Source organism: Pomacea canaliculata, linkage group LG11 (genome assembly GCF_003073045.1).
Source record: "Pomacea canaliculata isolate SZHN2017 linkage group LG11, ASM307304v1, whole genome shotgun sequence".
Lineage (NCBI taxonomy): Eukaryota > Metazoa > Mollusca > Gastropoda > Architaenioglossa > Ampullariidae > Pomacea > Pomacea canaliculata.
Genome location: NC_037600.1, coordinates 17,517,626 through 17,544,687, shown reverse-complemented (window position 1 = coordinate 17,544,687; position 27,062 = coordinate 17,517,626). Strand labels below are relative to the sequence as shown.

At 43.0% G+C, this 27,062-nt stretch overlaps 4 protein-coding genes across 5 annotated transcripts in view; 3 read left to right on the top strand and 1 right to left on the bottom strand.

Annotated features, from left to right (window-relative positions):
* On the top strand, window positions 1-4,435 carry LOC112575959. The gene is made up of 5 exons (XM_025258134.1): window positions 1-53; window positions 1,286-1,381; window positions 2,515-2,703; window positions 3,355-3,547; window positions 3,674-4,435. Exons 1-5 carry the CDS (start codon window positions 50-52, stop codon window positions 3,816-3,818), a joined length of 627 nt encoding a protein of 208 aa, XP_025113919.1. The 5' UTR covers window positions 1-49; the 3' UTR covers window positions 3,819-4,435.
* Window positions 4,436-8,163: 3,728 nt separating this feature from the next.
* LOC112575958 lies at window positions 8,164-11,003 on the top strand. Its single transcript, XM_025258133.1, has 5 exons — window positions 8,164-8,240; window positions 8,771-8,869; window positions 9,006-9,164; window positions 9,759-9,936; window positions 10,407-11,003. The coding sequence occupies exons 1-5, from the start codon at window positions 8,228-8,230 to the stop codon at window positions 10,645-10,647; spliced, it is 690 nt and encodes a 229-aa protein (XP_025113918.1). The 5' UTR covers window positions 8,164-8,227; the 3' UTR covers window positions 10,648-11,003.
* A 3,406-nt stretch (window positions 11,004-14,409) lies between these two features.
* Window positions 14,410-18,422, top strand: LOC112575957. Of its 2 annotated transcripts, none has more exons than XM_025258130.1 (5): window positions 14,410-14,539; window positions 15,341-15,442; window positions 16,358-16,561; window positions 16,858-17,017; window positions 17,347-18,422. In XM_025258130.1, the coding sequence occupies exons 1-5, from the start codon at window positions 14,533-14,535 to the stop codon at window positions 17,594-17,596; spliced, it is 723 nt and encodes a 240-aa protein (XP_025113915.1). In that variant the 5' UTR covers window positions 14,410-14,532; the 3' UTR covers window positions 17,597-18,422. The 2 variants fall into 2 exon arrangements, with proteins under 2 accessions (XP_025113915.1, XP_025113914.1); XM_025258129.1 differs by having other exon boundaries at window positions 14,411-14,539; window positions 15,341-15,451.
* A 482-nt stretch (window positions 18,423-18,904) lies between these two features.
* LOC112575956 (paired mesoderm homeobox protein 1-like) overlaps window positions 18,905-27,062 on the bottom strand; it is a 46,890-nt gene continuing 38,732 nt past the window's right edge. The window contains exons 2-3 of the mRNA XM_025258128.1: window positions 22,592-22,779; window positions 18,905-22,263 (exon numbers count right to left, since the gene is read on the bottom strand). Of these exons, the coding sequence (XP_025113913.1) occupies window positions 21,916-22,263; window positions 22,592-22,779 (536 nt within the window). The 3' untranslated portion in view covers window positions 18,905-21,915. The remainder of the gene's footprint in view (window positions 22,264-22,591; window positions 22,780-27,062) is intronic.

Sequence of the window (27,062 nt, the reverse complement as noted above, 5' to 3'; positions counted from 1 at the left end):
CGAGATCTTTGGTGCAAGTGTCGTCTGCAGAACATCTGCTGGAGGAACGATGGGTAAGTCTGACAAAGAACTGAGGATCATAAGATTAAAAAGCTCAAAAGCAAACTACTGTGACATGTTCAGTCTTGTAGAAATACACAAGAGTGCTTTGTCTTAGCATTCAAATATTTTCTGTTTGTACATCAGAATTTTGTTTCTTTAATTTTATTATTAATCTGAATTTTCTAAATGTTTTTTACTCGAACGTCGTTTTACGGTCAAGTCTGAGTTAAACAACTATAGCACCTGTGTTTAGCTGCATGGTTGTTGTTAATGATAAAGAATGTTTCCCATAATATGTTAGTTGATATTCCAGTAGTGTCTTTTTCATGTTTAATATCTCCAGATATATTTATATTAATTTTTTATTTCTCTCTCTCGGTGTGTGTGTCTTAATAATGACAGCTGACTGAAATCCCTACAGTGTGTAATATTTATTGTATTTATTATGCGACATATAAAGAGGTGAAAGGATGAAGTGGTCTGCACTGGCAACCGTAGCTGACTTAGCTACCTTCACGACTGTTGTCAAATACTCAAGTGTCTGTCATCCTTGTGATGTCCGCCGCCATTAACAGCTCAAAAAACCGTAGTAAGAGAATTGCTAGTTCTTGGTTAATGTCAGGAGTAAAGATGATCTTAAAAACCCAATTAAGCGCCGTGGGCACGGATAAAAGGCCAGACTGGCATTACTCATCTACCATTGTGCCGAGGACAGTGACACCAAAAGGTCACACAGCGAGTCCTCATTACGCCGAGATCCGAACACGACCTCTCTCTGGGGGAAAAGGCAAAACCTGGAAGCTACTGTTACCTGCCACTGATGGGTAAAGTGTATGCAAGATTAAAAGAAATGAGGGACGAAGTGTCATGGAGCTGAGCTGACGTCCTGCTGGACATTGACCCAAGTCACTGCTGCCTCCTGATGACACTTGCATCAACACCCAATGGCACTATGTGATTATTACAAACAGCAGCCCTAGATTATATGTCACCAAAGGTGTGCAGCTTTCTGATCATCAGTTAGAATTGTATTAAGGGGACTCTGATCAGTTCAGAGAAGATTTATTCTGGAAGTATTAACGCTGTCCACAAACGATAAATCATCAGCTGTCTTCTCCGCACTAAAATATGATTGGTGAATAATTCTTGCCAAAGAACTGAGCTTCAAAGGAGTAACATGGTCTTAGAACACTGAATCAGTGCGGAGTTGGGATGTAACATTAGTCTCTTTGGTTATTTTCAGATTTCAAGACAAACGGAATTGTGATTGCCTCCCTACTGGTGTCCATGGTGGCTAGCTCATCAGTCCACCGTTTGAAGCGTGAGACAGTGGGACCAAGTATGTGGATACTGCAAATGGTGTTTACTTGTTGTAGAATATATAATATAAATTGTTGAATATACAATATACATTGTTATAGAATTGTTGTCAGTGATAGCATTGCTGTTCATTGCTCACAGAACAGCGGAGTTTGAGTACACGAGCATCACGTGCAATGATCAGTGCGTGGTCATAGCATGTTATGAAGACCAAAGGGAGATTATTGTCGTGCCCAGGTGTTTGTGTGTGCGTGCGTGTGTGCGTGTGGACTAAGCCAACTAATGGAGAATAAATTTAATCCATGAACACAGGCCCTTGTGTCAGGATACGCCACAAAGGCAAGTCATTCTACTCTTACCTAAGCCTTTCGACCTACAGCCGCTCCTCTCAGCATCATTAGCATTTGTGGTGAGAATTACCACACCACACACGCACACACCCCACAGTTTTCATCTCACACGCCGGCTGACGTTTGTCAGAGAGAGACAATACCCGAGCTTTGTCTGAGGCTTGGCGTTCTGTTGGTCTTCTTGTCCCCGCGGCTTGTGTTTGGTGTGAGCCTTCAGCCTCCACCTGCTGTAACACAACCTTCTGAATATTTTAGTCTTTTACGGCTGCAGCTGAGCAAAGTTCACTCCCCCACTTCCTGGGGTCATGCACTGATCACAACAGTGACACTGACAGAACTGACTGACTGATTAGTTAGGTAGACCTAACTAATGAAAAAGACTCTTACTCAAGCTCTCTGGTTACTCAAGCTCTCTCCCTTTGTCATACACAAAGAAGGAGAGAAAGAGAGAGACCGGCATCTGATATATTGCCCAAGGTATCTTACAGAATTTTCAAAGTATCCTATATAGCAGGGGTGGGCAATTAATTTTCCCAAGGGGCCGCATGAGAAATTGGGATGGTTTTAGAGGGCCGGACGAATATAGCTAACTCAGTTTTACCCAATACTGTATATATAGTATATATACCGGCGGGCGGGCCAACGGGCGGGCCGGTCAGAGACAGGAGGCGGGTCGGATCCGGCACGCGGGCCGGCATTTACCCAGGTCTGCTATATAGTGTCCAAACCATCTTATATAGAGATCAAGGTAATCTTTGCCTGACGGGAAATGTCCACATGTCTGTCTCTCTGTCATTATCAGACCCACTATGCCAAGGTCGGTCGGGGGACTTCAGTGTGGCAGATGACTGCTCCAAGTTTGTAAACTGCTGGGAAGGCTATGGCAAGGTCCTGGACTGCACGGCCGGCCTGGTCTTCGAAGAACGGATAAAAGCCTGCAACTGGCCATCAGCCGAAAACACCAAGAACTGCGCCTACAAAATAGCCAGAGGTATGGTTGACCCAATCACTTGATAAAAACGCTCATTTAAAAACTTGCATTTTTTACGAAAAGGGCATTGTATACCTGGGTTTGCCTTATACAGCCCTAAAAAAAATTAGTATTTATGATAAAACTGATTGCAAAACAAAGGGCAGGGAACACGACTCCTGTCTAAGATTCCTCCAGGTCCACTTTAGCTGCTGATTATGGCGGGAAATACGTTGACTACGTTTATGACAGAAGATGTCTACAACCTTTGAATGATGATGTGGTAGCGAAAACACGAACTGGCCGAGTGAAATATGTCCTTTCTGTGAAACAGCATCCGCTCCCTCATACTTGACCTGTCTTACTGCTCAGTGGGGTCCTCTGAGTGTAACCGTCAGGTGTGCTTGTCACATTACTTTCTTGACTCTACACTGTCATGTAGCACAGAGCTTGTTCAGTGGATTCACTTATACATTTTAGAGTAGAGTACTAATCCTATATGTTATTCAGCTGATAAATTATTCCATGAATCTCTTATCAGTATTCTATGTATTCCTGGAGGTCCTGTGGACTAAATGTCTTGCCAGCGGGTCACCACGAAGCCACATCAGCCACAACTCTTGCTTTTGTGGTATGTGTTTATGTTAATCAGTCATTTCTCTTCTCTGGCAGACGAGGACCCCGCTATTGAGCGGAAGTTAGAGCAGATATATCAGATCTGTAGCCAGCTGCCGGTGCTCGCCAACGCTACTCTCGTCGCCCACCCGGACTTCTGCAACGCTTACGTCGTCTGCGGAAACGGGGTGGCAACCACCCCATGCGAGGTGTGCAGTGTGGGTACCTACTTCCCCGACACTGCTGATCGGTGAGTGCGTGCAGGTGGAGAGGCCTTATTGAGGGGAGTGTTTGAGCACGTGTGTGATTGCCTGCTTGCTTGCTACCTTGCTACCTTTAATGAAGACGAGTAAGTAGAGGAATGTCTGCCTTACAGATGCGTGAGGTACGAGGGCGAGCTGGAGTGCACCGGTAAACGTGCAGTGCAGTTCAACGACCTGACAGGCGTGAGAGCCCGTGATGCAAACTGCAATCCTGTTGGCTCGCGACAGCCCCTGCCAAGACCCACACCCGAATATTGAAATGTCGGGTACCCTGCCTCTGCCACAACGTGTTGCCTGTAGCCTGTCACGTGGATCGTTGCAGCGCAACACAGCTTTCATCCTACTTCGAAAGGAAACGGCCTAAGAAATCGTAAAACGAGAATCACATGTCACAGCTTCATAAAGCTGTAAATAATGAGAATGAAATTGCATGTCATAATATATTTCACTGTATTTGGAAGATATTACCCCTGAGAACAATTTCAAAGCAATAATAACCTTTCTAGATAACCGAGAGAAACTTATTTTTCTTCTTGTGCACAGAAGGTATTTTAACGCTCAATGTTCTGCTAAATCAAACGGCAGCAGAAGACAACTTACTAAAATCATATAAAGAGTTTCTTATAAGGAATGTAGTACAGCCATTGGACTTCCTCTTTCTACTTTCTTCTCATCCAGAGACAAGTAACACTTCACACGTTTATTTCTGTTACTGTCATCAAAACAGTAAACAGCCGTATTTCCACACACAGTGTCTTTGAATCATTTTGCTTTTCACATCTTGAACCTTGTGAAAAATAATCCAAATGGTGAGTTTTCGATATGAGAATGTACTGTCACTTGGATATGAAAAAATAAAACAATAATGAAGTCTCTTTCTTGGCTAAAATACATTTTGCGGTGGTGAAGTGAAAACTGGCATGAAAGGAATGTATGTCTGTAATTGGAATTAGAGGTTTGCATGAAGGAAACAGAGACAAAGTGCGCTGAAAAGAGAAATAAACGATGACTGAGTGCGACAGCATCAAACGAATTGAAAAATTATGAAAAAAAAATGAAAAGCCGCAACATTTAATATACTGCTGAAAAATAGAAAGCACTTTAAAAGATAAAAGTAGACAGAAAATATTATGGTAGTGAAGCGCTTGCAGTTTACCGAATGTAGTTTTCAGCTTCATGTAGCAGTTAAAGAATGTGATTGAGGGAAACAGGAGTGGGGGGGGGAGGGAGGTGTAATTGATGTTGTACGCTGTCAGCAACTAAGACCATGTCAGGACAAAGCAAACAAACATGTAAACAGATATCGCATGAAGAGAAAGAACAGTGGACCCTACACGAGATCTGAACCCAGGACAGGCAATCCTCTTTATTGGTGACTGCGCTCAGGAAAGCAGACCGGCAGACAGTCAAACAGACTGACACAAACACACAGACAGGGACACACACAAACACACAGACAGGGACACACACACACACACACACAGGGACAGACACACAAAAACACACAGACAGGGACACACACAGGGACACACACAAACACACAGACAGGGACACACACAGAGAGACAGGGACACACACACAAACACACAGACAGGGACACACACAGAGAGACAGGGACACACACACACAGACCGGGACACACACACACAGGCTGGGTTAGCACCACAAGAAGCTCTATGGTCCCAAAGATGTACGAGCGCATGCGGCCTATAGACAGGTGTCTATGTCTATGTTCTGTCTACACAGACCCTCGGCAGCTATTTGCAGTCATGACGTCATTAGTCGGCGCCTCTGTGCGCCAGACACAAACGACTTTCGGCGATCTTTGACGTCGACCAACGTTGTTAACGATTTGGAGGGTCAGATTCTTACACAGGTGAGGATTAGAGCGATGAAAGGAGGGTCAGCCGCGATGTTTGCTCGTGGTTCTACACTGCCTGCGCCCGCCTGTTACCGGACCTGCTGGCGATGTATGCTAAGTAAGACACGTGCGTGCGTGCGTGTGTATGTGTGTCGGTATGTAAATGTCAGAGTGTTGCTTTTCAGCCCATGCCTTCCTACGATAATTTGGAAAGATGTCACCTTGAATATGTATACCAAGGCAAATATAAATACCATAATGTTCTAAAATTATTTTTAACTGAATGTCTAAAGATTCAGTCTGGCCGTGTGTGTGGCTTCGTCACTTTGTCCGATTCAAAAAGGCTTACACCACATTTTTATATCTACCTCCCAATGTTATTATCAAGACAAACGTAGATCATATACAGATATATTCTTCTATATATATATAGCGGAAGACACGAAATATTAGAAACAAGTAATAAAACGAAGCAAAAAAAATATTATCTAAAGCTTAAATATACTTATTATTATCATCAAGACACATTTATACATATACACACTTCTTAATGTATACATCAATACATCATCAATATATACCTAGATAATATACAGAAATACACTTCCTTTGTGTATACATTATCACGATATATAAATATAGATCAGTGGTTCTTAACCGGGGTTCGATTGAACCCTAGGGTTCGGTGAGTCGGTCTCAGGTCAAGACACACCCGCAATTCGTGATGACACTAAAGAAGGGTTCGGTGAATGTGCATATGAAACTTGTGGGTTCGGTACCTCAAACAAGGTTAAGAACCACTGATATAGATCAAGTACGGAAATATCTATCATTGTCAATATATACATGTAGATCATATACAGAAATATACTTAATGTATACAAAGGCACAAAATATTAGAAACAAGTAACATGACGAAGGAAACAACAAATAACGATTCTTATGTAAAGCTTGCAACACACGTTTCGTTATTTTAGTTTATGTGTATCTTTACATCTAGCAGGACACGTCACAGCACGACAGGAGTGCATGCAGCAGGTGCAGCAGGTGCGGCAGGTGCAGTAATGAGCAGCTGATGCACTGCAGCTCACCCTGACACAATACCCGCTATAGTGCGAGGTAGGAGACAAACAATCTGAGGTTTGTCCTGAAGTCGTGCAATGTATGTTTACCTGTAGACACACAATGAATTCTGCATGTTACTCTCTCTCTCTCTCAGCCTGTTATAGCCATCCAGCCCCTCGGTGTCCTCACACCTGTAGCTACACCTTAGCTCTAGGTGACACGTCACCTGTAACTGTAAGCTGACCTGCCGCACGTTGCCCTCGTGGTTGCAAACAGTCAGGAACAACATCAGCAAATGTTTTTCACATTTAACACTTTTTAAAATTTCTTTTAGTTTTGTTGTTTGATAATATAAGGGGGTGGCTTTCCATCTCTCCACCCGCCCCTGTGAGTTCGAGCAGTCTTTACGCAGCTTTGTATTGTTTTGTTGTGACCCTCCACAACCACTGTGATCTTCCTCTGTTTTATTTTATTTTGTAGTTTATGTTGTGGCAAATCATCGTTTTATTTTCTTCATTCTTTATAATGCAATGTGGTAGTAAGCAAATTAGTAAGATCATTTTATATCGTAATACACTGGCTCTACCAATATGAAGCCTGCTTTTCCAAAAGTCTTGATGAGTTCAGTTGAACACACGTGCTCCAAAATCCAAATATAACCACTTGTACCTCTCCTCCCTCTCTCTCTCTCCCACACAAACACACACACACACACCATCCTCTCTCTGTTAACGAGACACACGTCTGTGAAGATCAACAGACACAAAATGTAGGCAAAGCCCCTCACTCAATATTTGCAGCTTTTTTTCATTGGCTCTATCCTGACCATTGACTGTATCCTCACATAGACTGTATCCTCCCCATAGACTGTATCCTGACCATTGACTGTACCCTCACATTGACTGTATCCTGACCATTGGCTGTATCCTCACATAGACTGTATCGATGTGAATTATAAAGTCAGAGACGCAGCAAAAACTGGTTGTAGCTTCGTATCTCAAGATCGGAATGGTGCCATTCACTGACATTTATGTCTTATCCAACATTTAAAATTTAAACTTGACTTGATAACGCTATTGTTTTGATATCATTTGTTTTGCTTTTAATTACAACATTTTTAACACATGTGACACCATTTCAAAATGGCTAAAAAATAAAATTTTCTTCAAATTTCATGGCCTTTAAAGACATTTTCCTTCTGACCTTTTAGTGGCCATGATTACACTAGTGTTATACACTCTGTTACAGTGTGCGTGGTTTTACACCAGTTAGTAAACTTTTACACTATCTTACATTGAGTGGAGTTTTACTACTGTTTTACCGGGAGTGGAGATTCACACTCTCCTACAGTCACAGCTTCATTCGCTGGCGCAGTTTTTAATTTTTTGAGGAATTTCTCACCCTCCTCCCTTAACCTCAAATGTCTCATTCTTCGAAATGTAAATACCTGACCTTCTGACCCGACACTGCAAGGCAACACGTGCGTGATGTGTTGAGAGGTGCAGTCCATTTGTTTCACTCTTGCTATTGCGCTCATTCCTTTTTTTCTGTTCTTCGATTCTAATTCCTCCTGCGGTACAAGCAATCCCTCAGGGAGTGACCCTACAAGCCTGTTTGTGCAGGGAATTTAGCAATCTTCTCCCACCTGCGGGCCCTTCATTTTGAATATAAAAGGAAGGCAAGTGCCCAGTTCTCTCAGTTCCATGCAACCTGTAGGTGTTGGTAGCAACTGTCATCAACAATGTTCAAGACAGGTAAGCCGCCACCTGTAGCCTGTTATTTGAAGCGATGTAGTATTTGTAAGTTTTCAGTAAGTCAAGTAGACGCTGTGTGTACATGACTGAGACCTATGTGTTTACAAACATCAACAACATCACCCTGTCTCGGTGATCAAAGATTACTAAATGTCAGTGATCAAATCCACCATGTTTAGGGGATCACACAAAATAAAGATCATAATTACTAATGAAATCAGATTTATAAAGTATATTTCACTTTACAGTAGGGTCAATGTGCTTTATTTACTATTTTTACTATACTGTACTTACAATGTATAAGTGTGACGATATAATGTTGTAGTATTAATGGTTCCCGGGAAAGATTATTACTGCTACCAGTGACATCTTAGTCACCATGTGAATCACAGTTGTCAACAGCAAATTGAAAGAATTGGTCAATTGTCACGTGATGGCAAAATGGTCAACATAGCTTGCTAGCAGGTGTCCACACTACCTGAGTACAGTGACGTACAGTGACGTACAGTGATATATGTGACGTGTTGCAGGCAGCGTGATGTTGGGTAACGTCCTCGCCCTGCTTCTTGTGGCCACGTGCAGTGTGGTACCCGCGATAGCCAGCAGGGTGGAACGACAAGCACCGAACCGTGAGCATCCTGTCTTTCTCTCTTGTTCCTTCTATCTTTCATTTACATTATCTTTCATTCACTACCTTGATTATTGTCTTTTTATACCCCCAATCTCTCTCAAACCACGTGATGTTAAGGTGGCGGCTGTTGTTAGTGTCGTGTCAGGGTAACGGAGTGTTCCCTCACCCCACTGACTGCTCCAAGTTCCTCAACTGCTGGGATGGACAGCCAACGGTGCAGGACTGCGGACCAGGCCAGGGCTTCGTTCCAGAGAGTCGTGTGTGTGGCTACGTCCCCAACTGCCAGGCCAGAGGTGAGTGACCCCACGAGATCACGTGCCTAGCTGCTAGGGCTGAGGTGAGAAAGACCTTATGTGTCTAACTGTCATGGCTGGGAGGAGTGATTCTCTAGAGAGAGAATTATTTAATCTTAAATTAAGACACGTTCAGGTGATCACAAAATTATGTTCACACGGTTTAATGAAACATCAGTACGGAAGATAACATCTCACTCTCCAGTACACGGGTACACAGCAGCAGCACAAGAAGCAGAAGAAACTGGCTTTCAGACCACGTCTACCCAGAGTGGCGGCTTCTGTTCCTATTGATGTTCTTATAATTATTGTTATAGTCTTCTTGGAATGCTTTATAAATAATTTCGGTTACGTTGTGCTATCTTCAATATAGAAGCTACAGTTTCATGTTCAGATTATGCACAGCAATAACTCCACACCCCAGGTCCAGAAGCCACAGTCTAATGTTATGAGCATAATGAGCAGATGTTACTGTAGTGAACACTCTCCTTCATTTGTTCACATCAGTCACGGGCCCACTACGTTGGTGACACGTAGTCCTGCTCAACGTGAATATGAATAGGTGTAAATACCCGACTGTCTGTCTCCTGACAGGCGGAGGATCCAGTATGGCTGACCAGGCCTGCGGTCAGGTGCGGGGTCGAGCTGGCGAGGCGGTGCTGGCGCCGCACCCCCAGTACTGCAACGTCCACTTCATCTGCGACAATGGCCATGGCAACCAGCCCTGCGTCGTGTGTGCCCTCGGCACTGTCTTCTCAGCTGCCAACTTGACGTAAGTCACTGAGCAGTGAGTGGTACCAGGCACTATTATTTTGTCATCTTCACTTGTCACGTGGTGTATGCACTATTCTGCCATCATAGTAATCCAGAGAATGTACCTAGAGTCGTTGCTAGGGAATGAAGGTAAAGCATTTTTTAAAGGCAGCTTCCAGTCTTCAGCCATGACTTATAAAAGGGCAAACAAAAGATCAGATGACAAATCTGCAGGACATGAGAAGTGATATCCTGCTCAACTCCTGGAGACAGACGGAACTTTATTTAGTGAAGTAGGTAAAGTAAAACCTGTAATCAGTTAGTAACGTAGGTAAATTAAAGCCTGTAATCAGGGACATAGGTTAGAAAGTTTGAACAGTAATACATTAGGAAGCATGATGGTGTAGAACAATACCCACTGCATAGTTTCTATTGGCTGATCCCTACCTGCGTGACCCCGCTGCTGAGTTTCTATTGGTTGATCATTAGGTGCGTGACCCCAGAAGGCTTTGGGCCGGCCTACCTCAACTCGCTGAGTGTCTCGCGCCCTGAGGACCTCATCAACTCCATCGAGCAGATCGTGCGCACGTCCCGCGAGTGCTCATCCAACCAGTACGTGCAATTCCGTGACGTCACCACCTTCCGCCTCAACGACCCCACGTGCGGGACTCCTCTGTCCCAGCAGACCCCGGGGCCAAACCGCATCACCACCACGAGGCCCGGCTGGTGATGAGGGCGTCCATGCGGGTGTCCGAGTCTGTACAGATGTCAGTGTTGCACTAGGACTTCATGTACCGACCACAAGGTCTAGCGATACATATCGACCACAAGGTCTAGCGATACATATCGACCACAAGGTCTAGCGATTGAATGGTCTTTTTGTCATGTACTTCAACTGATGGAAGCTTTCTAGAGTTCCTAGTTTATGAATGTTTGTTTACAAAGAGCAATTTGATAAGGACTGCACGAGCACGCTGTCACCTGAAGGTCGCCGATACCTATCGTATCTACAGCTTCTATACTTCCTGAAGTCTTCAACGCATGTCATCAAACTGAAATGTCGCATTAAAACATTTTAACTTTTCATCTTGTTGTTGCTTTGTTTTGTAAAGACAGTAAATTCCTTTTCCAACTTTAATGTTTGTGCTTTGCATTTACATAGTTAAACGTATTGTCAATTCTTAAAATATAGTATTACAAGTTGAAGATAATATCCATAACAGCTTTAAAAAATCCTAAAAAAAATAACAACTCCTTGGTGTTTAAGACAATTTTATTCAAACTGTATAATTTAGACAGTTTTTTAACTGAATAGCTTAAATAGTTTTATTTCAATTATTTTGGGGATTTTTTTTAAATTGCACGTTGCTGTAAATATCTCATGGCTTACTTAAGTGTTGACATGTTGACATCTTGACCGTATGGGATCACTACAAAGTCTAGTTTACTACATCAAAGTAAATTAGAAACTTAAATTCAAGTGAAGAAGATTTGTATGCGGCTAAAATAATCTCCCTAGAACGAAATTTCTCGTTTTCCTTACAGTTCATGGTGAAACATCGAAAAATAATCTGTTATTGCGAGGGTTAGATAATAACAAGCAAAATAACATCACACACCCGGAGACAGGATATTGTCGTCAGATGAGCACAGCAATAATTACACCGATAATGAGGGATGACAAAGCTGGAGCAGACAGCACCGTGGAGTTTCTAATTCTTGTGGAAACAATTGCAAGTGAAAACAAATACCTGCGCTATTCCGGGTGCGCAGTAGGACCAGCTGCGGATGTTTTGCTCTCAATGGCGATGGGGTGGGTAGCACGGTATTTACCTGGACACTAATCTGCGTGTTTTTAGGGAGAACAAATATTTGATCTTTCACCGAATCTACGTATATACTGGGTTTTAAGCTTGGGTATTTTCAATTCTAAATGTATGGCACCTACAGCAACATTCAAGCAAACAGCATCGACAGCAACAATGTAGTAGATGAAGCCAGTTCCACACAGTGATCAGCATTTTGTCTTCTGCAAACGGCAACTAGTTATCTCGCCACCCTCCTACCCGGAGACCATGCCAAGCCCTTTTCTCTTTACACAGTGCCGCAGAACATTTCTCCATAAAGCCATGCCACCCGGGGTATTCAGCTCGGCCATGTCCACACACTCGCTTCTCACCACAACTGTGGACTGGGCAGATGGGGGCGAGATGTTGAGTCTTATTCACGTGACGTCCATCATAGGATTGTTACACTTCTTACCTAGGTTAAGATATCAAACTTCAAATTACAAAGAGTTAACTTAAATCCTGAATAATTAAGTTCTATTTTTCTCAGCCTCCTGTTTCACTGGGTCGTCAGCTTCTCTCTACAAGCTCTCACCTTAATTGAGTTTTTCCGATATTTTCTACCCTTTGGCTGACTACAGCTTGGCAGGGACTTTCTACTCTGACTTCTAATTAAAAACTAAATAAAACTAAACAGGAAATAATAATAATAATAGAAAACTGATTATATTGTTGATACTAATGTAGTGAACTCTAAATCTGTGTGTTCCAGAGTATAGATAGTCATATGGGAATGTTTTTTAACTGAAATAATCAAATAGGTTCTCGGAGAATGACTTTTGAATTCTGATTCATTCACCCCTCACAAAAATCATGAGAAGTGCGAACCACTCACGTTTACCTAATAAATAAACAAGCAAATAGCTCTTACTTGGGGCTGACAGATTGTCCTCTTCCCTGAGTGCTCTGTATCAGGCAATGGTTTCTTCCCTGTTTAGCTTTACTAACGACTGTTGGCATAAAGCATTAAATGTAGCATCAACTGATAACGGAACATTATCTACAGACAGTCGATGCAGTCTCGACAAGGAGCTTTTCATATCGTAGTGAAGATTTCTAATGGACATTAAAAAAAACTTTCAAAATTGAAGCTACCTGTGTAGGATGGCACACAATATTCCACTGGGGGACAGGGGTGGGTCTTGTTAACTTCTAACGAATACATAGGTCGCTTGCCATTAAGGGATGACGGCCCCAGAGGCAAGCGGCTAACCCCGAGGTTTGAACCGAGCGCTTTGTGTTGCACGTGCCTGTCGCGTGCAGTTACCGCCGCTGACCTCTCAGCTATGTCACCGTCACCTCCAAAACGCTGTCACGTGCAAGGGGCAGAACATGAGAAACGAACAGAGAAAAAGATGAGAGCGATAGATGAATAAAGAGATGGATCTGCTGTCGACACATCTTTTGTTTATTCCCTATTTATTTTCTTCTTTTTCTGACCATCGACCTTTATTATCTCCTCTAATTTTTTCTTTGTTTATTCCTTATTCTTTCTTTCTATTTTCCCTTTCTTTTCTTAGTCCCTTTCTCTTTTCTTTTCATCGTTGTTTCCTTTCTTGTTGATGTTTTCCTCACTCCCTTTGCCTTCTTTTTCTCATGAGATGCACCTAGTGCATGAAGCTGTATCTTTCTCACATGTAGCCTCGTTGCCCGTGTCTGGAGAAAACAAAAGTAATGTTTGCGCTCACAAGCTTGCTCAGTCCATTTTATAGTGACTGAAATGTGAATCGGGTGTTGGTATTGTATTCTAATTTTTAATGGTGTTCATCTTTTGCTCATAGTGTGTTGGTTGTGCGTTCATTAAATAAAAACACTTCAACTCGTACAAGACCTCAAACGGAGATGTTATTTTTCATGGTCTTGAGAATGTTTGATGCTAGACACGCTGGTAACTCTGCCCTCATTTTCAGAAGTACCAGAAGCCTCTGAAACTAAAAAACAGCTCCAGCACTGAAAAAATTCTTTAAAAATCATCATATAGCAAATAGAAATAGCTGTTATGTTACCAGTGGGTAACATACATCTATAACATAAAGAACATAAATACGTATTAGCATAAAAGGAAGAAAAATAAAAGTTCCTCCAGCATTTGTGACAGCAATGCAACAGCAGGCACGCAGTACTGAAAATAACCTAGGTCACAACTTAGTGACAGAATGTCAAAAGGTTACAACTGTTATAACTGAAAAACAATCATTACATTGTAGTTTTCACTAATTAACAGTACAATTTTAACCTTGTTATAAGTAGCAAAGATATCCTGTTATCATTGTAGCTTCATAAAAGAAACATGCAGTGTAAAAAGGTCAAGCAGCAGTTAATGAATAAGAACAATGGTTGTTCTTTGGAGGAAAGTGTGTAGTATGTGGGACTTACCCGGACAAGCAGCATAAACACCAGCTGCAGTCTTTGGAAGACCTTTGACCTTTGTACCTTTTCAAGGTACGCTTTTGTGTGTGGCACGTGATGTGGCCAGGTACAGACACGCTGATACACACTAACAGCCTCCGGGGGCTGGGACCCCCCCTGCTTTGCATGGTATGAAGTTTTTTATTGTTTGCGAAGATTATCTCTAGCATGCATATCCTGTCCACTCCTCTATGTGCCCGGAATGCTAAGTGACCTTATCCTGCCTGACCCTGCGCCTGTAACCAACAGGTGCCGGCATCTCGGGTCCCAGTATAAAGGGACTCCACTCTAGCATCAAGTCAGTCTCCTCCAAAGTCGCTCCTACGTTCTTGCCAGGGACATTACCACAAGCCTTCACAATGACGGGTAAGAGCTTTGGAGCTTTGTTTCTGAAGACGAGCCGATGTCTCTGTCGGTCTGTCTGTCTGTCTGTCTGTCTGTCTGTCTGTCTGTCTGTCTGTCAGCCTGTCTGTCTGTCAGCCTGTCAGCCTGTCTGTCTGTCTGTCTTTCTGAGAAGGCTGCATTTATTTTTTGTACTAAAGTTTCCTTTCGTCGTTATTACCTGCTTTTTGCGGTATCACGTGACTGTGGCTCTCTCTTCTATGACAGCGTACCGCCAACCATTGGCGAGAAATCGGTAGCAACATCAGTTTTCTTTTAAATGAAATGCCAGCCTCCACAGCTGCCTTGTGAAGAAGAAGGCTAAGCGCTTGCCCCTAAAAATGGAAACTCAAACATGGTGATTGTCATGATTACAGTGATGATCATGTGACTCGGATCTTATGTCGGGTACACCCTTTGATTCTCCGGGTGTTTCCTCTTCTCTCTTTTTTGAAGTCTTACTAGATGGAAACACTTTCTTTCAAATGCACCAACCCAGCAGCCTTCAGCTGAGACCAACAGCAGCACTTTGCCTCAAATGACTCCATAGAAGGACTTTCTTAACGGACCACACGTTGGTCAAATGATGGTGTGAGTTCAATGTGTGAGGATACAAACTGTCACATTTCTTAGACTCATCGTGTGGTTGCTGTCGCATAACAACCTAACGTTAGGTTCTGAACTATTTAACTCTTTAAATATGAAAGCTGTTGTGAAAAGTTTTATACTATATCGAGCATTTATGATTAGTAATGTTCTTGTAATTGCCTGTTATGGGTGTTCCAGGTAAACGGAGCACACTTCAGCTTCTGTTACTGATAGGCGGCTTTGTTGTCGTCCACAGCCAACAGTTTCCCAACTCCTTTCCAGGAGGCCCAAGAGGGCAAGGTAATCAAGGTAATAGTGATGTCTATCCGCCTGTGTGTCGGTCTGTCTATCCGCTTATATGTGTGTGTGTGTGGGTGCGAGCGATTACCTATAATACTGAATGAATACGGAATGATTCTAAAACCCATTGAACTTTCTGGCACAAAAGTATGAGACCCGGTGATGTTAACGCGATCATCTTTAGATGATCTTTCTAAGGAAGGTGTGCATGACTAAAATGTAATAAAGGGCATTTATATAACATATGCATTTTCTCACACAGTATCCAGCCAGCAATTCGCTTCACAATAAAGAACGACACAAAGGACATAAAGTAGAAGACTTAAGATGTAGACTGAATGGTCAACAGATGCCCAGTGCTTGCTGTTGCTTTATCACAGTTAAAGATGTCAAATTTAAACTGTTCAGATATGTATGTCTTAAAAGCGGTGATGGCGACTCCTGTTTCTGTAAAGTATAATTTTGTTGTCCTCACATCTTAACCAGTCAAGTAGCCATTACAGCCACTGAAAATGTACCCCACATGTTCAGTAGGGTTTACATGGCAGGATAAAAACCCCGTCACACAGGCAAAACATTTACAGACCATCGAAGGTGAAAAGAAAGCCTGCAGACCCGTGTCCACACGAGTGTCTTCCAGTCAAACTGAAGCCACCAAGATGGAGGGCGACATCACATCCAAACGTCCAGCGGCAAGCAACACCCGGAACAGAGAAAAACCAACTCCAATGATAGAACAAGATATTAGGCGAGACAAAAAGTCACTAAATGGTTATTGGTCTCGCCTAAGGTCTACGAGCTGATCATCCACTATCGCCTGTCAATAGAACCTGTCGTGTTGTAAGACTATTTCTTGTATGCTTGGTATGAAAACAACATTACGATGAGGTTTCTTAACATTCCTTTCGCTTGCAGGTCAGTGCCCCCAGGGTCAAGGACAGGTGTTTTTGCCCGATCCTAGCGGCAACTGCAGCCGTTACCTGAACTGTTTTAATGGCGAGGGTTCACTGTCCGACTGCCCGCCCTCCCTGGTCTTCAACCCACGGAACAACATCTGCGACTGGCCGGCCAGCGTGCAGGGCTGTGAGAGAGTAGCTGCCAGTGACCGATACTCTTCACGTAAGTGGACATGAAGTCTTTCCTCTCGCTTCCACTCTGCTTGGTCATCTGTTGGACTGGGATATAGGTGTCTTTCATGTCGAGATTATGACTAGTACATCGTGCGTGCATGCGTGCGTATGTGCGTGTGTGTGTGTCTGTGTGTCGGGAGAGACGAGTCTGTATCTGGGCCGTGGAATCATGGCGGGGAATGTTGAAGTCCTCTGATGGCTGAGGTGGAGGGCAAGCTGTGAGTTACATTCAGTCATTCCTGACACTTCAGCAAGACGAGGTTGTGCTTGTTGTCTGTCTTGTAGTGTGCGCCGTGCAGCCTCCTCCCGGGGTGCAGCCAGGCCAGGCCTTCAACGTGCCCCACCCGAGCTACTGCAACGGCTTTTTGACGTGCGGCAACGGTCAGGTGTTCCGGCCCTGCGTCATCTGCGCCTTCGGCTCCTACTTCCCTGACGGCTCCCTCACGTGAGTGCATCACGGACACTGTCACGTGACATCTCCATTCATTAATAATCTGTCACACAACGCGGAACTGATAATGCAAAATTACTATTTGTTACCTAGTGTTTGAAGAAGATGATTGCTCTAGTCTGACAGAAATACTTTGATAAAGAGTGACATTAGTACCACAGGAAAATCGCAAAGATGATACAGACATAACAAAGGTACGTATCTCTAACCTGCCTGCATATCAGAAAACAACTTTAAAAGCCAATCAAATATTCTGACATAGAACACACACAAGCAGTCTGCCTCTTTCTCACATCAGTGTTGTTTCTCTCCTACGCGTGCAGCTGTGAGCCATACCCTCCATCCATCCCGCTCAGCATCCCTCCAGGAACGGACCCTCGCCAGATGCTAGACATTCTGGAGTCGCAGTACCGCCAGCAGCCCACGTGTCAGCAGCGCTCCTACGTCCCGTACGCCGGCATCGTCAACACCAGGGCCTACGACCCCAACTGTGTCCCAGAGTCCCTTCTGAGCGCCCCCGGCCAGCCCCAGCCCCAGCCCCAGCCCCAGTACCCGTACCAGCAAGGTCGTTAACAGACGAGACAAGATGGACGCACTTCCCATCCTGCTTGTCTTCCACATCCATCGCTACATGAACCACCCTGGGGTCTGACTTCTCTTGATTCTGTTTATTGAACAAACTGAAACTTGTATGAACTTTCATCGAGACATCCTTGTATTGCGATGTCACCTTTGTCAACTGATCTCTATACCAGTAACCTGGTGTAACAATGAATGGAGGACAATCCTTAAGACAAAGTATGGTTTTATTAAATGTTTGTGTTAAAAAAAATCCTTCGGAATAGTATTTAAATGTATAAAAGAATATCTGTTCTTCATTTCAAAATTATTCGGTAGAATTGTTGTGAAGTGCACAACAGTCACTGAATCCCTGTCACACCTCATTGTAAGCTGAGTGCTGTGACTACTAGCAGATCCTTATCTCCAGGCTACAAGTTACACTTCCAACAAGTTTTTTTTTCGTGTTTATTTCGTCTCCATCTTTTATTGAGAGAGTAACTCAGTTGGCTGGTTACGTTTGTCTCACTTCTCTCTCACTCACACAAACACACAAACACAAATAAAAATGAAATAAAAAATAAAAGCTCTCTTAAGAGCATGTCATACCCGTCAGGGTGATCTGCTAATTGGAACATGCTGATGTTTGCTGACAGGTAGACACCTGTAGGTGAGAGTAAATGTAGAAATGTAGCCTCACAGTGTAACACCTTTATACGTATCACTTGTCTAGTAAACATTACCTTCATGTGTATCAGTTGTCTGGTAATTATCACCTGCCACGTGTGTGTTACTGATCTACACTTCAAAGTATTTAGTTTAAATAAAATATTTGCAAGTTTATTGGTCGTTGACTTTTGAATTACCAGAGAATCGTAAAATATAGAAATCTCATTTGTTGCACCTTGCATTAACTGCACCATCTCTTGACAGAATGAGAAACGATCTCACTATTGAAATTTTGTGGGATAAAGGGATTAACAGGCAATTTAAAGCAAAGCTACAACTCTTAGACATATCGATGACACTTCAGACTGATATATTTTAACACGTGGACCTTGACTAATCACTATTTTCTGCTTCTTATATATTACCTCCTTTATTTGTCATAAGTCGACACATTTCTCTACTCACCCTGAGACTTTCTCTGGCTGTTTGCTCTTTCATGTCTCGGTCCGAGGTGTGCAATATATGTGTGTGTGAGAGAGAGAGTGTGAGAGTGTGTGTGTTTGAAAGTGTGTGTGTGCGAGCGCACGCGTGCATCCCATCTCTAACAACAACCAGAACATCGTGCATGCAACTGTAGACGTAATCAAGACGTAATCAAGACGTAACACAGAAACCATTTATTGGTAATGGGCTGACTACACCAGCGACAGACAAACTAGTACGAACAAGAAATCTACATGGGACAGAGGTTAATGGCATTCAGGTGAACCACTTTTTTCACCGATATTATGAGTCCACGTCGGTGCAGACACAATGTCACGCCGCACCTCTACCCTCAGGTGCGATTATCTTCCTTAAATTACTCAACACAGCGTTGTATGACTAGAAACACGAGTATATCTGGATTCACATCAAAATTAGCACATTTGTAACACGTTATAATGATTAAGGTGAGAAAAACACAGAAATGTAAAAAACCCTGACATTGTGTATAAAAGAATTTGTGCAGAGGTGTAAATTGGAGAGTTAATACGTTTGTCAAGGTTTTGTGCATATTGGTTATGTTCGATGATATATCTTTCTTACTGCGAATAACATGGCCTCCCTCGGCCAGTTCCACACCAAACACTGTTGTGCAGTGCTGCTGTACATACATCAGTCATCGTCCATCGAGACTACAGTGATATATGTGAAGGATTCTTAATGACTTGGATTCTTCGAGAGAAATATTAATACTTACAATATGTGATATTTTTAAAGGAGGACAACACGTACTGACTTCGTTTATCTACCACAAGTGTGTTTGACCATGTGTGTAGTTGATGCATGGGTAGAACAAGTTCTGATAGCGTCCTACCCTGGGGAAGATATTGCTGAGCAGGGGGACGAGGAAACCCCGAGGTTAACATGAGGGCAGACGAGGGCAGTATTGCACGTGGGGTTCTCTGTAGCAGCTCGGCTGACGTCATCGTAAGAGCAGTAGTAAGCACGTGCACACGTCCTCGGACACGACTGGGTGTTTGGAAACAGGGTTATACATAACTTGGTGAGGAAGGGTAAAACATCTCCGGCCTCTTACTGGTAAACAAGTGTACAAGACATAGCAAGCGTTCTCGTGTAAATACTTTGGAAAAAGTAGACATACTTGTGTACATTGTGTGTAGACACGATTGTGTACATTGTGTGTAGACACGATTGTGTACATGGTGTGTAGACACGATTGTGTACATGGTGAGAAGACATGAGTGTATATATTGTATGTAAGCACGAGTGTGAGCTTTGTGTGTGGGCATGATCGGGGGCATTGTTTGGACATTACGTGTGGAGATGATTGTCATGGTTGTGTATATTGCGTAGAGATGAATGCTTACATGGACAGAGGACATGTGTGTGGACATGATTGAGATACTGTGTGTGTACATGGCGTACATTGCGCTATTGTGAGTTTTAAAGATCAAGCACCCATCAATTGACAAATGTCACTGACAAACTGGCATCACGAGGTTTGTCCAGGTACTACAGCATGCCAGATGTCTAATATGACACACTGTGGCAGTAATACACTTCACCTAGAGAAGCTGATCCGATAATGACACACTTCACAACACGTGACCTAACCTGATCTGTCAATGATATACGTCACCACATGTGACCTAACCTGATCTGACAAACTGTCTGCAAGGCGACGCATATCCGGGCTATGCCAACTATCTACAGACACTTGCATCTCTTTCCAGGTTCGCCCCTCCTGTCCCTGTTACCGTTATGTTAATCACCACTGATGAAATAACGCCATCAGGTATTTCTCAGGTAGGTAACAACATGGCTTTCACTCTCTCTCTCACACGCTGTCTGTGTGTGGGTGTTTGTCTGTGTGTTGGTGTGTGTGGTCTGTGAGTGAATTTCTGACGCGATCAAGCACGTGAACGTTGCCGTTATACAGCAGATCTCTTTAACAAACAGTTCCGATGTGTTTGGCTGCTGACTGGTTGACAGTAACAGCTTTGCCAGCTGCCCAGAAGGCCAAGGCACCAGTCAGATGTCAGTCATGGCAAAGAATTCACACTGACCTGTAGCAACAGCCACTCGCCAGTGTGAAGTACTGTCTATGGAAGGCACCGTCTTTAACTCATTCCGAAAATATATTCATGTTCTGAAGCCCAACAATTCAACAAAATTTGTTTTCACTGATGATCGTTCAAAAAGGCACTAGTAAAGTTCAAGACTTGAAGGATTGCGCGCAATAAAATATCAAAATCTCTCAGCACCATTGTCTTGTGGACATTGCCAGTCCTTTCTGTGGACAGTAAGGTAGGCAGGACCTGAGTGTAGCAGCCGGTCAGGTGCTGAGCTACAAAATGTTGATGAAGGCCACAGACTGTGTCATCCTGAGCTTACTCGCTAGGTGGAGCTTTCTCTCGACATCCCATTGAATCTATGAGAGACTTGTTCATCTTCTAAAGCACTATCCTTGAGTTAACAATTCTCATTTTAAGAAAATATTTACTTTAAGGTTCATAAACGGTTTCAAGACGCCATCTTGTGCATTAAATTCACTGGAAGGGCAAGGGTCAATCAGGGGCCAGAAGTCTCCTTTGACACTCGCGGCTCTTGTGATGTTTCAGGTGGAGAGATTAGTCACTCTGTATTTCGATCGTTTGTTGATCACAGGGCACTGTCATGTCGCCATATTGTGTTTTACCTTACCTCGTCTCGTTGTGCCTTCAAAACCCTCTTACCAAAGAACTGTCGTCTGCTATCTCACAGCTTCACTGTAGGGTCCTGATTGTCACAGTTTATCGTGTGTAGGGCACGGTGCCCTCATCATGATCTCAGTCAGTGGATCACACTGATTTTACCCTCTAGACCATAGTCTGATTGTACAATAATATAAAACACTACTAGCACTTCGATAGAAAGGAAAGCCTCTTGTTTGAAAACATGTCGAGCTGTAGAGCGTTTCCAACGACAAAATCCGTCGTGGATTATTTTTTTTTATACATGTACAAAACTGCACAACTACTGTACAACACCGCCCTCCGGCCTCTCGGTCCGAACGATATGGCAAACTTCTTGAAGGACAAACAGCGGGAAAGAGTTTCCTACATGCATGATTGTGAGAAATGTCTGTGATGGCCTGCTGTGTCCAGAGAAGACGTCTGCGTCTACTGCGGCATCTGATGCGGGCCGTACGGCGAGTGCTGCAGGGCGGAATTGAACTCCTGCGCCTTGAGTCTCAGGCACGCCAGGCTGGAGCCCACGTGAGCCGAGGGCGAGTATGAGTGGTTCACCAGGGCGCAGCTGGACGTGGTGGCGGAAGAGCTGCCGTACGCCGGCGGTGTCGGCCACGTCAGGTAGTCGCTGTTGATGGGGGTGGGGCGCGGAGTGATGGGCTGTTCGATGGGGGTGTTCTCCAGGGCCCCCCTCGCCCCAGCTCCGTACATGGACTGACGCTGGGCCATTAGGTTTCTCTCGTTGCGACGAAATTTAGCTCGGCGATTTTGAAACCATACCTGTCAAACATTTGAAATGAAACGGATTTAGTCACATGGCTGGATTGTTATTTTGTCCTCAGCATGGATTAGGATTATGCAGAATTAAATTAATGTTGTAAAAAGTAGAAAATCGACACATCTTAAAACAAACGGAGAAAGAATATCCAAAAGATGTCATATGATATCCAGCAGTGGACGGGAAATGTTCTAAATGCTTTCTGAGAGTTATGAATAAAGTTTTTGAACTCGTGAACTGAGCTGCACTATGGCCTGAACTGACCTGCACTCTGACCTGAACTGACCTACACTCTGACCTGAATTGACCTGCACTCTGACCTGAACTGACCTGCACTCTGGCCTCACTGAGGTTGACCCGGCGTGCAAGCTCCTCTCTGACGAAGGCGTCAGGGTAGTGAGTCCGCTCGAAGACCCGCTCCAGGGCCGCCAGCTGCGTGGAGTTGAAGGTCGTGCGGTTGCGGCGCTGCTTCCGCTTCCGGCGGCTCTCCGCGTCGTCCTTCTTATCGTCGTCCGAGTCTGGAGACGAGAAGAACACAACAATGAACTCACTCCCTCTACTCTTTTATTCGTTGGCAGGATATCTCATTTGGTTAGTGATAAACGTAGACACAATATACCAGATATAATTCAAAATTGTGAAACAGCAGAGTGACGGGATACGTATGGTAGTCACGTGACTGAAGAAACGTTTTAAAGAGCAAAGTGACAAGATAAGTGCAATGATCTTTTGCAGCATATTATTAAAGAAATGTTTAAACCGGGGAGTATTTAGCAGGAGAACACACCGAAATTTTTTAATCTCTTAAAATATTGTCTCCATTGCGTAAGAAATGTCTTGAACCTCGAAGATAATATTTCTTGCGAGAATAAAGTCAATGAAATGTTTTTGAATGAAAGGTGTCAAAGGTTATTTTCTTTTTTATTTGACAATAATAATATTAATAATAAAGGCATGATTTATTTAACGCATGATCTCTCTCATGCAGAAGCATGCTCTATGAGCTTGAGACAAGACCAAGACACCGGCAGGTATGAAGAACGGAGGAATGAACAATATGACTGATAAGCACAACTGTAGAAGAGGAATCGGGTATTAAACAGTAAGACTTGAAGGGGAGATAAGTGAATCTGCAAAGGGAGATTAGCAAGCGGGCATGTTCATAGACGAAAACAAATGAGAAAGTATGTAGGATGTACTAGCATTAAGTCGACTGTTAAAAGTAATGTTTATGGAGATGTGCTTTATGTTTGAAGTACATTTATTTTTGTAGACTGTCACACTTAACTTTTTATCCGTTTTTTTTAGAATTACCAAACAAGTTTTTATATCATTTTTTTTTAATTCATCGAAGGTAGTCTGTTATGATCGATGGTGTTGTTTCAGCAATAATCAAATACTTCAATAAGACTGACGAGTGACTTTAGTCTTAACTGTCACCCACGTGCCAGTCCCTCAGACCCTATGTCTCGCATTTGACCAGAAAACTCAACATCGTAACGCTATCATAATGTTCCATACACAATATATTAATATGTCGTCAATGTCTCGAAAGCTGTATTTTGCTCACATGCATCTTGAAATTTTCTTTTTGTTTGTACAGGTTACTTGTCATCAGTCGTCGTAACCTAATATAGGATGCCTGGATACCACTTGATAAATATGGGAAAGTGTAATACAGTTTTCACGAGCGAATGATTCTTTCAAAAGGCATTTCAGTAAGTAAACAGACATCTAGTCTTTCCTCTAATTCCCATTTTTCCATGGCAACAATACACTTCAAACAGTCAGAATGGATCAAGTTCACATTCTGAGTGTCTAGTCTATTTCCTTCGTATCACGTAGGTGCTTGTGCTTCCCAAAAAATCAGGAAAGAGCTGTTAAAGGAAATTCTTCAAAGCTAAATTAAAATTCCCCAATAACCATAGCGATGTCCAGTCAGCACGTTAATGTGGTGTGTGACGTCACACATGTAGTTTAATGGCCCGTGTGCTCGTCAGCGCTCAGGTTAATGTTGACATTGATGAGGAGAACAAGTTATTTGTGTCATAATTAGCTCATCGCTGCAGATAATACATTTTTCATTTGAGGAAATCCTGCAAAGTATCAATTTACGATGTCGGTGCCTCAGATCGCAAAGAAAGTGTTCGAACTCTGCTGGTCTTGCACAAGAGTCTGTAAGTGGTGTCAGTTGTCTACTCTCGCGGTTTTCGTGCTCGAGGCTGCAGTCGCCGTGATCTGATCACGTGTTCGTTGAAGCTGTATGAGCCTTTAAAATGTTGGCTGCCGGGTAGCCTGCCCACCCAGGTGGAGGACGAGAAGATGAACACGCTCAGTGGCGTGTCACGCCAGGTCTAGAAAGCCAATTACCGCCAGGCAAGCTGCACCAGGCGGGGCCTGCAATGTCATGCCCCATCATGCATTGTGCGGCGCCATCTTGGCAGGAAGTCGAGCCGTCTAGGGAACAGAGAGCCGTCTACCCCGGCTCCGAATCGCCAACAAGAAAGTGTAGTCTGGTATCGTGAGATTCCTCCTCGGGTCCCCAAGAGATCCTAGCAGCGCCACATAGGGTGCTACTATATATTCTACTGGACTAGCCACTGGACCACTTGAGACAATACTTCAGTAGTTAAGTATATGATATATTGCTGGGCTGACCTATGGACGGCTTGAGAATACACTTCAGCAATCAAAAGAAAAGGCAAGTGAAATAGCAAGTTTACCTTTGATGATAGACACTGAGTCGTCTTCCCTCAAAATGTCGGGTTTCGGACGAACCGTTAACTGACAGTCGTGTCTGAACCACAGCTGAGGGTGGCGCTTCTCGGACACTGCCACGTTTCCATACTCTTTTGCTAATTACTGACAATAATTTGCGCCATGAGAAGCCATTTGACACGAAAGGCATCCTTTGTCATGCCAGTCTTCCCCACTTCGCTCTGCCTTTCTTCATTCTATCCTGTTAAAAGTTGCATGACACAATCCTCACATCGACGATGCCGGTGTTTCCATGGCAACCGTAAGCAGACTGAAAACAAACTTTCCTTCCAATGAAGTTACTCGGCAACAAGTTATGGCTGCTTGCTTTGGCCAATGACAGTCATTATCTTACATCAGAACATCTACAGTAAATGAGAGAACTGTACCTGTCGTAAGGCCATGGATTCTGTACGCACAGCCACATAAGCTAAGTGAGAAAAATTGCGGAATTTAATGAGGGCAAATAAAATCTTAAATAAAAGATTTCTTAATAAGTAAGGTGGCATTTCAGTATGCATCAGAGAGTTTCTATTGCAGGAATGTGGTTATCCATCAAAATAACTACGCATCTTAAAACTGCTGGACATACGATCCAGTAATAAACAATGTCAAGACCAGTGATTTTTCAACTTCTGTATACACATGCACCAAGATACTCTACACATGCAAATACCCTTCAAAACACAGCATTTGTGAACATAACCTCTCATATATACACACACACACACTGCTCATACACCATCGTCCAACATCGTAACACCATATCTGGAGAATCGTTACATCTTGAAGGAGAAAACCTCACAGCCAGTGGCCATGAAAACAAAGCGTAGCTAGGTGGTTTACACACACGCATGCACACACACTCACTGGCTAGTTAATGCCTTTTTTTAATTAACAAAACTAGTGTCCCAAGAGTAAACAGAGGGAAGGCAGCTCTTTATTGACAAGTTTTTCTCTCCAATCTGATGCCCTATAGACACACGTGGCTAAACTGATGGCTAGTCCAGTGCGGCTATCTGACATTACAAGGCAGAATCGAGTTTAAGAGAGAGAGAAAGAAAGTGAAAGATTAAATGAAATGATAAGTGACTGAGCAAGAGGAATATAAGAAGCGTGGGAATGTTGATTTTGGTGATTGATGAAATATTTAATTACATGTCCTGAATTTTATGTTTTCCCAGCTTCACGGTCTGCGGTTCCTGAGCAAGAAACACTCCGTTGCGCAGACGTGCTCGTTGTAAACATACATTATATATTTATTTCGCGGGAATTAATTTTCTGTTCTAGAAAACATACAGTGCAACATAAAAATATTCTACACTCAAAGCTTAACTAAGACATGCTTACTCATAAGCCAACGATTTTGCATAACTAACACACATACACATGCATATCATGCGTGCGCACCAAAAAATAGAACGAAAAAGTAGTAGAAGTATCGGTAAACTGCAGCAATCACCCGTCGAACCTTGACAACTGCCTGTCACAACTGTCTGCTGACTGTCGGTGTGACGTTGATGTCATGGCGGCTTGTCACAACTACATGTTTACTGTCGGATGTCAGATTTGTCGAACAGACACATTCATCCTTGACTGTGGAAGCTATGTTGTATGAAAAGCGTTCTCTCTGAGCGATGATAGGCGCCGATGATACAGTTGGCAACATTGAGGTAAAAAACACCGTGTCTTCAAGAGACAATGCAAACAACGAATGAAATCTTTACTGTCTATCGTGAAAACACATAAACTTTATTTTAATCAAGGAGAAATACAAGTTTACAACAACTGTTAACTTTCTTCGTCCTCGTCAACTTCAGAGCAAATTTAAACAACTAAATCTATGTCTGATGATTTTATTTTGGTGTTATTTTGTGTTTCACTTAACAACTTACGAGGTGTAAACATACCGTTTAAAATAATAATAATAATTCACCAAATATGCACACAGTATATTATATACGAAAGGTATATATATAAATAATTTAAAACTTCAGAATATAAAAATCAACATTCTTATTAAATAGATGCTAATAAGATAAGA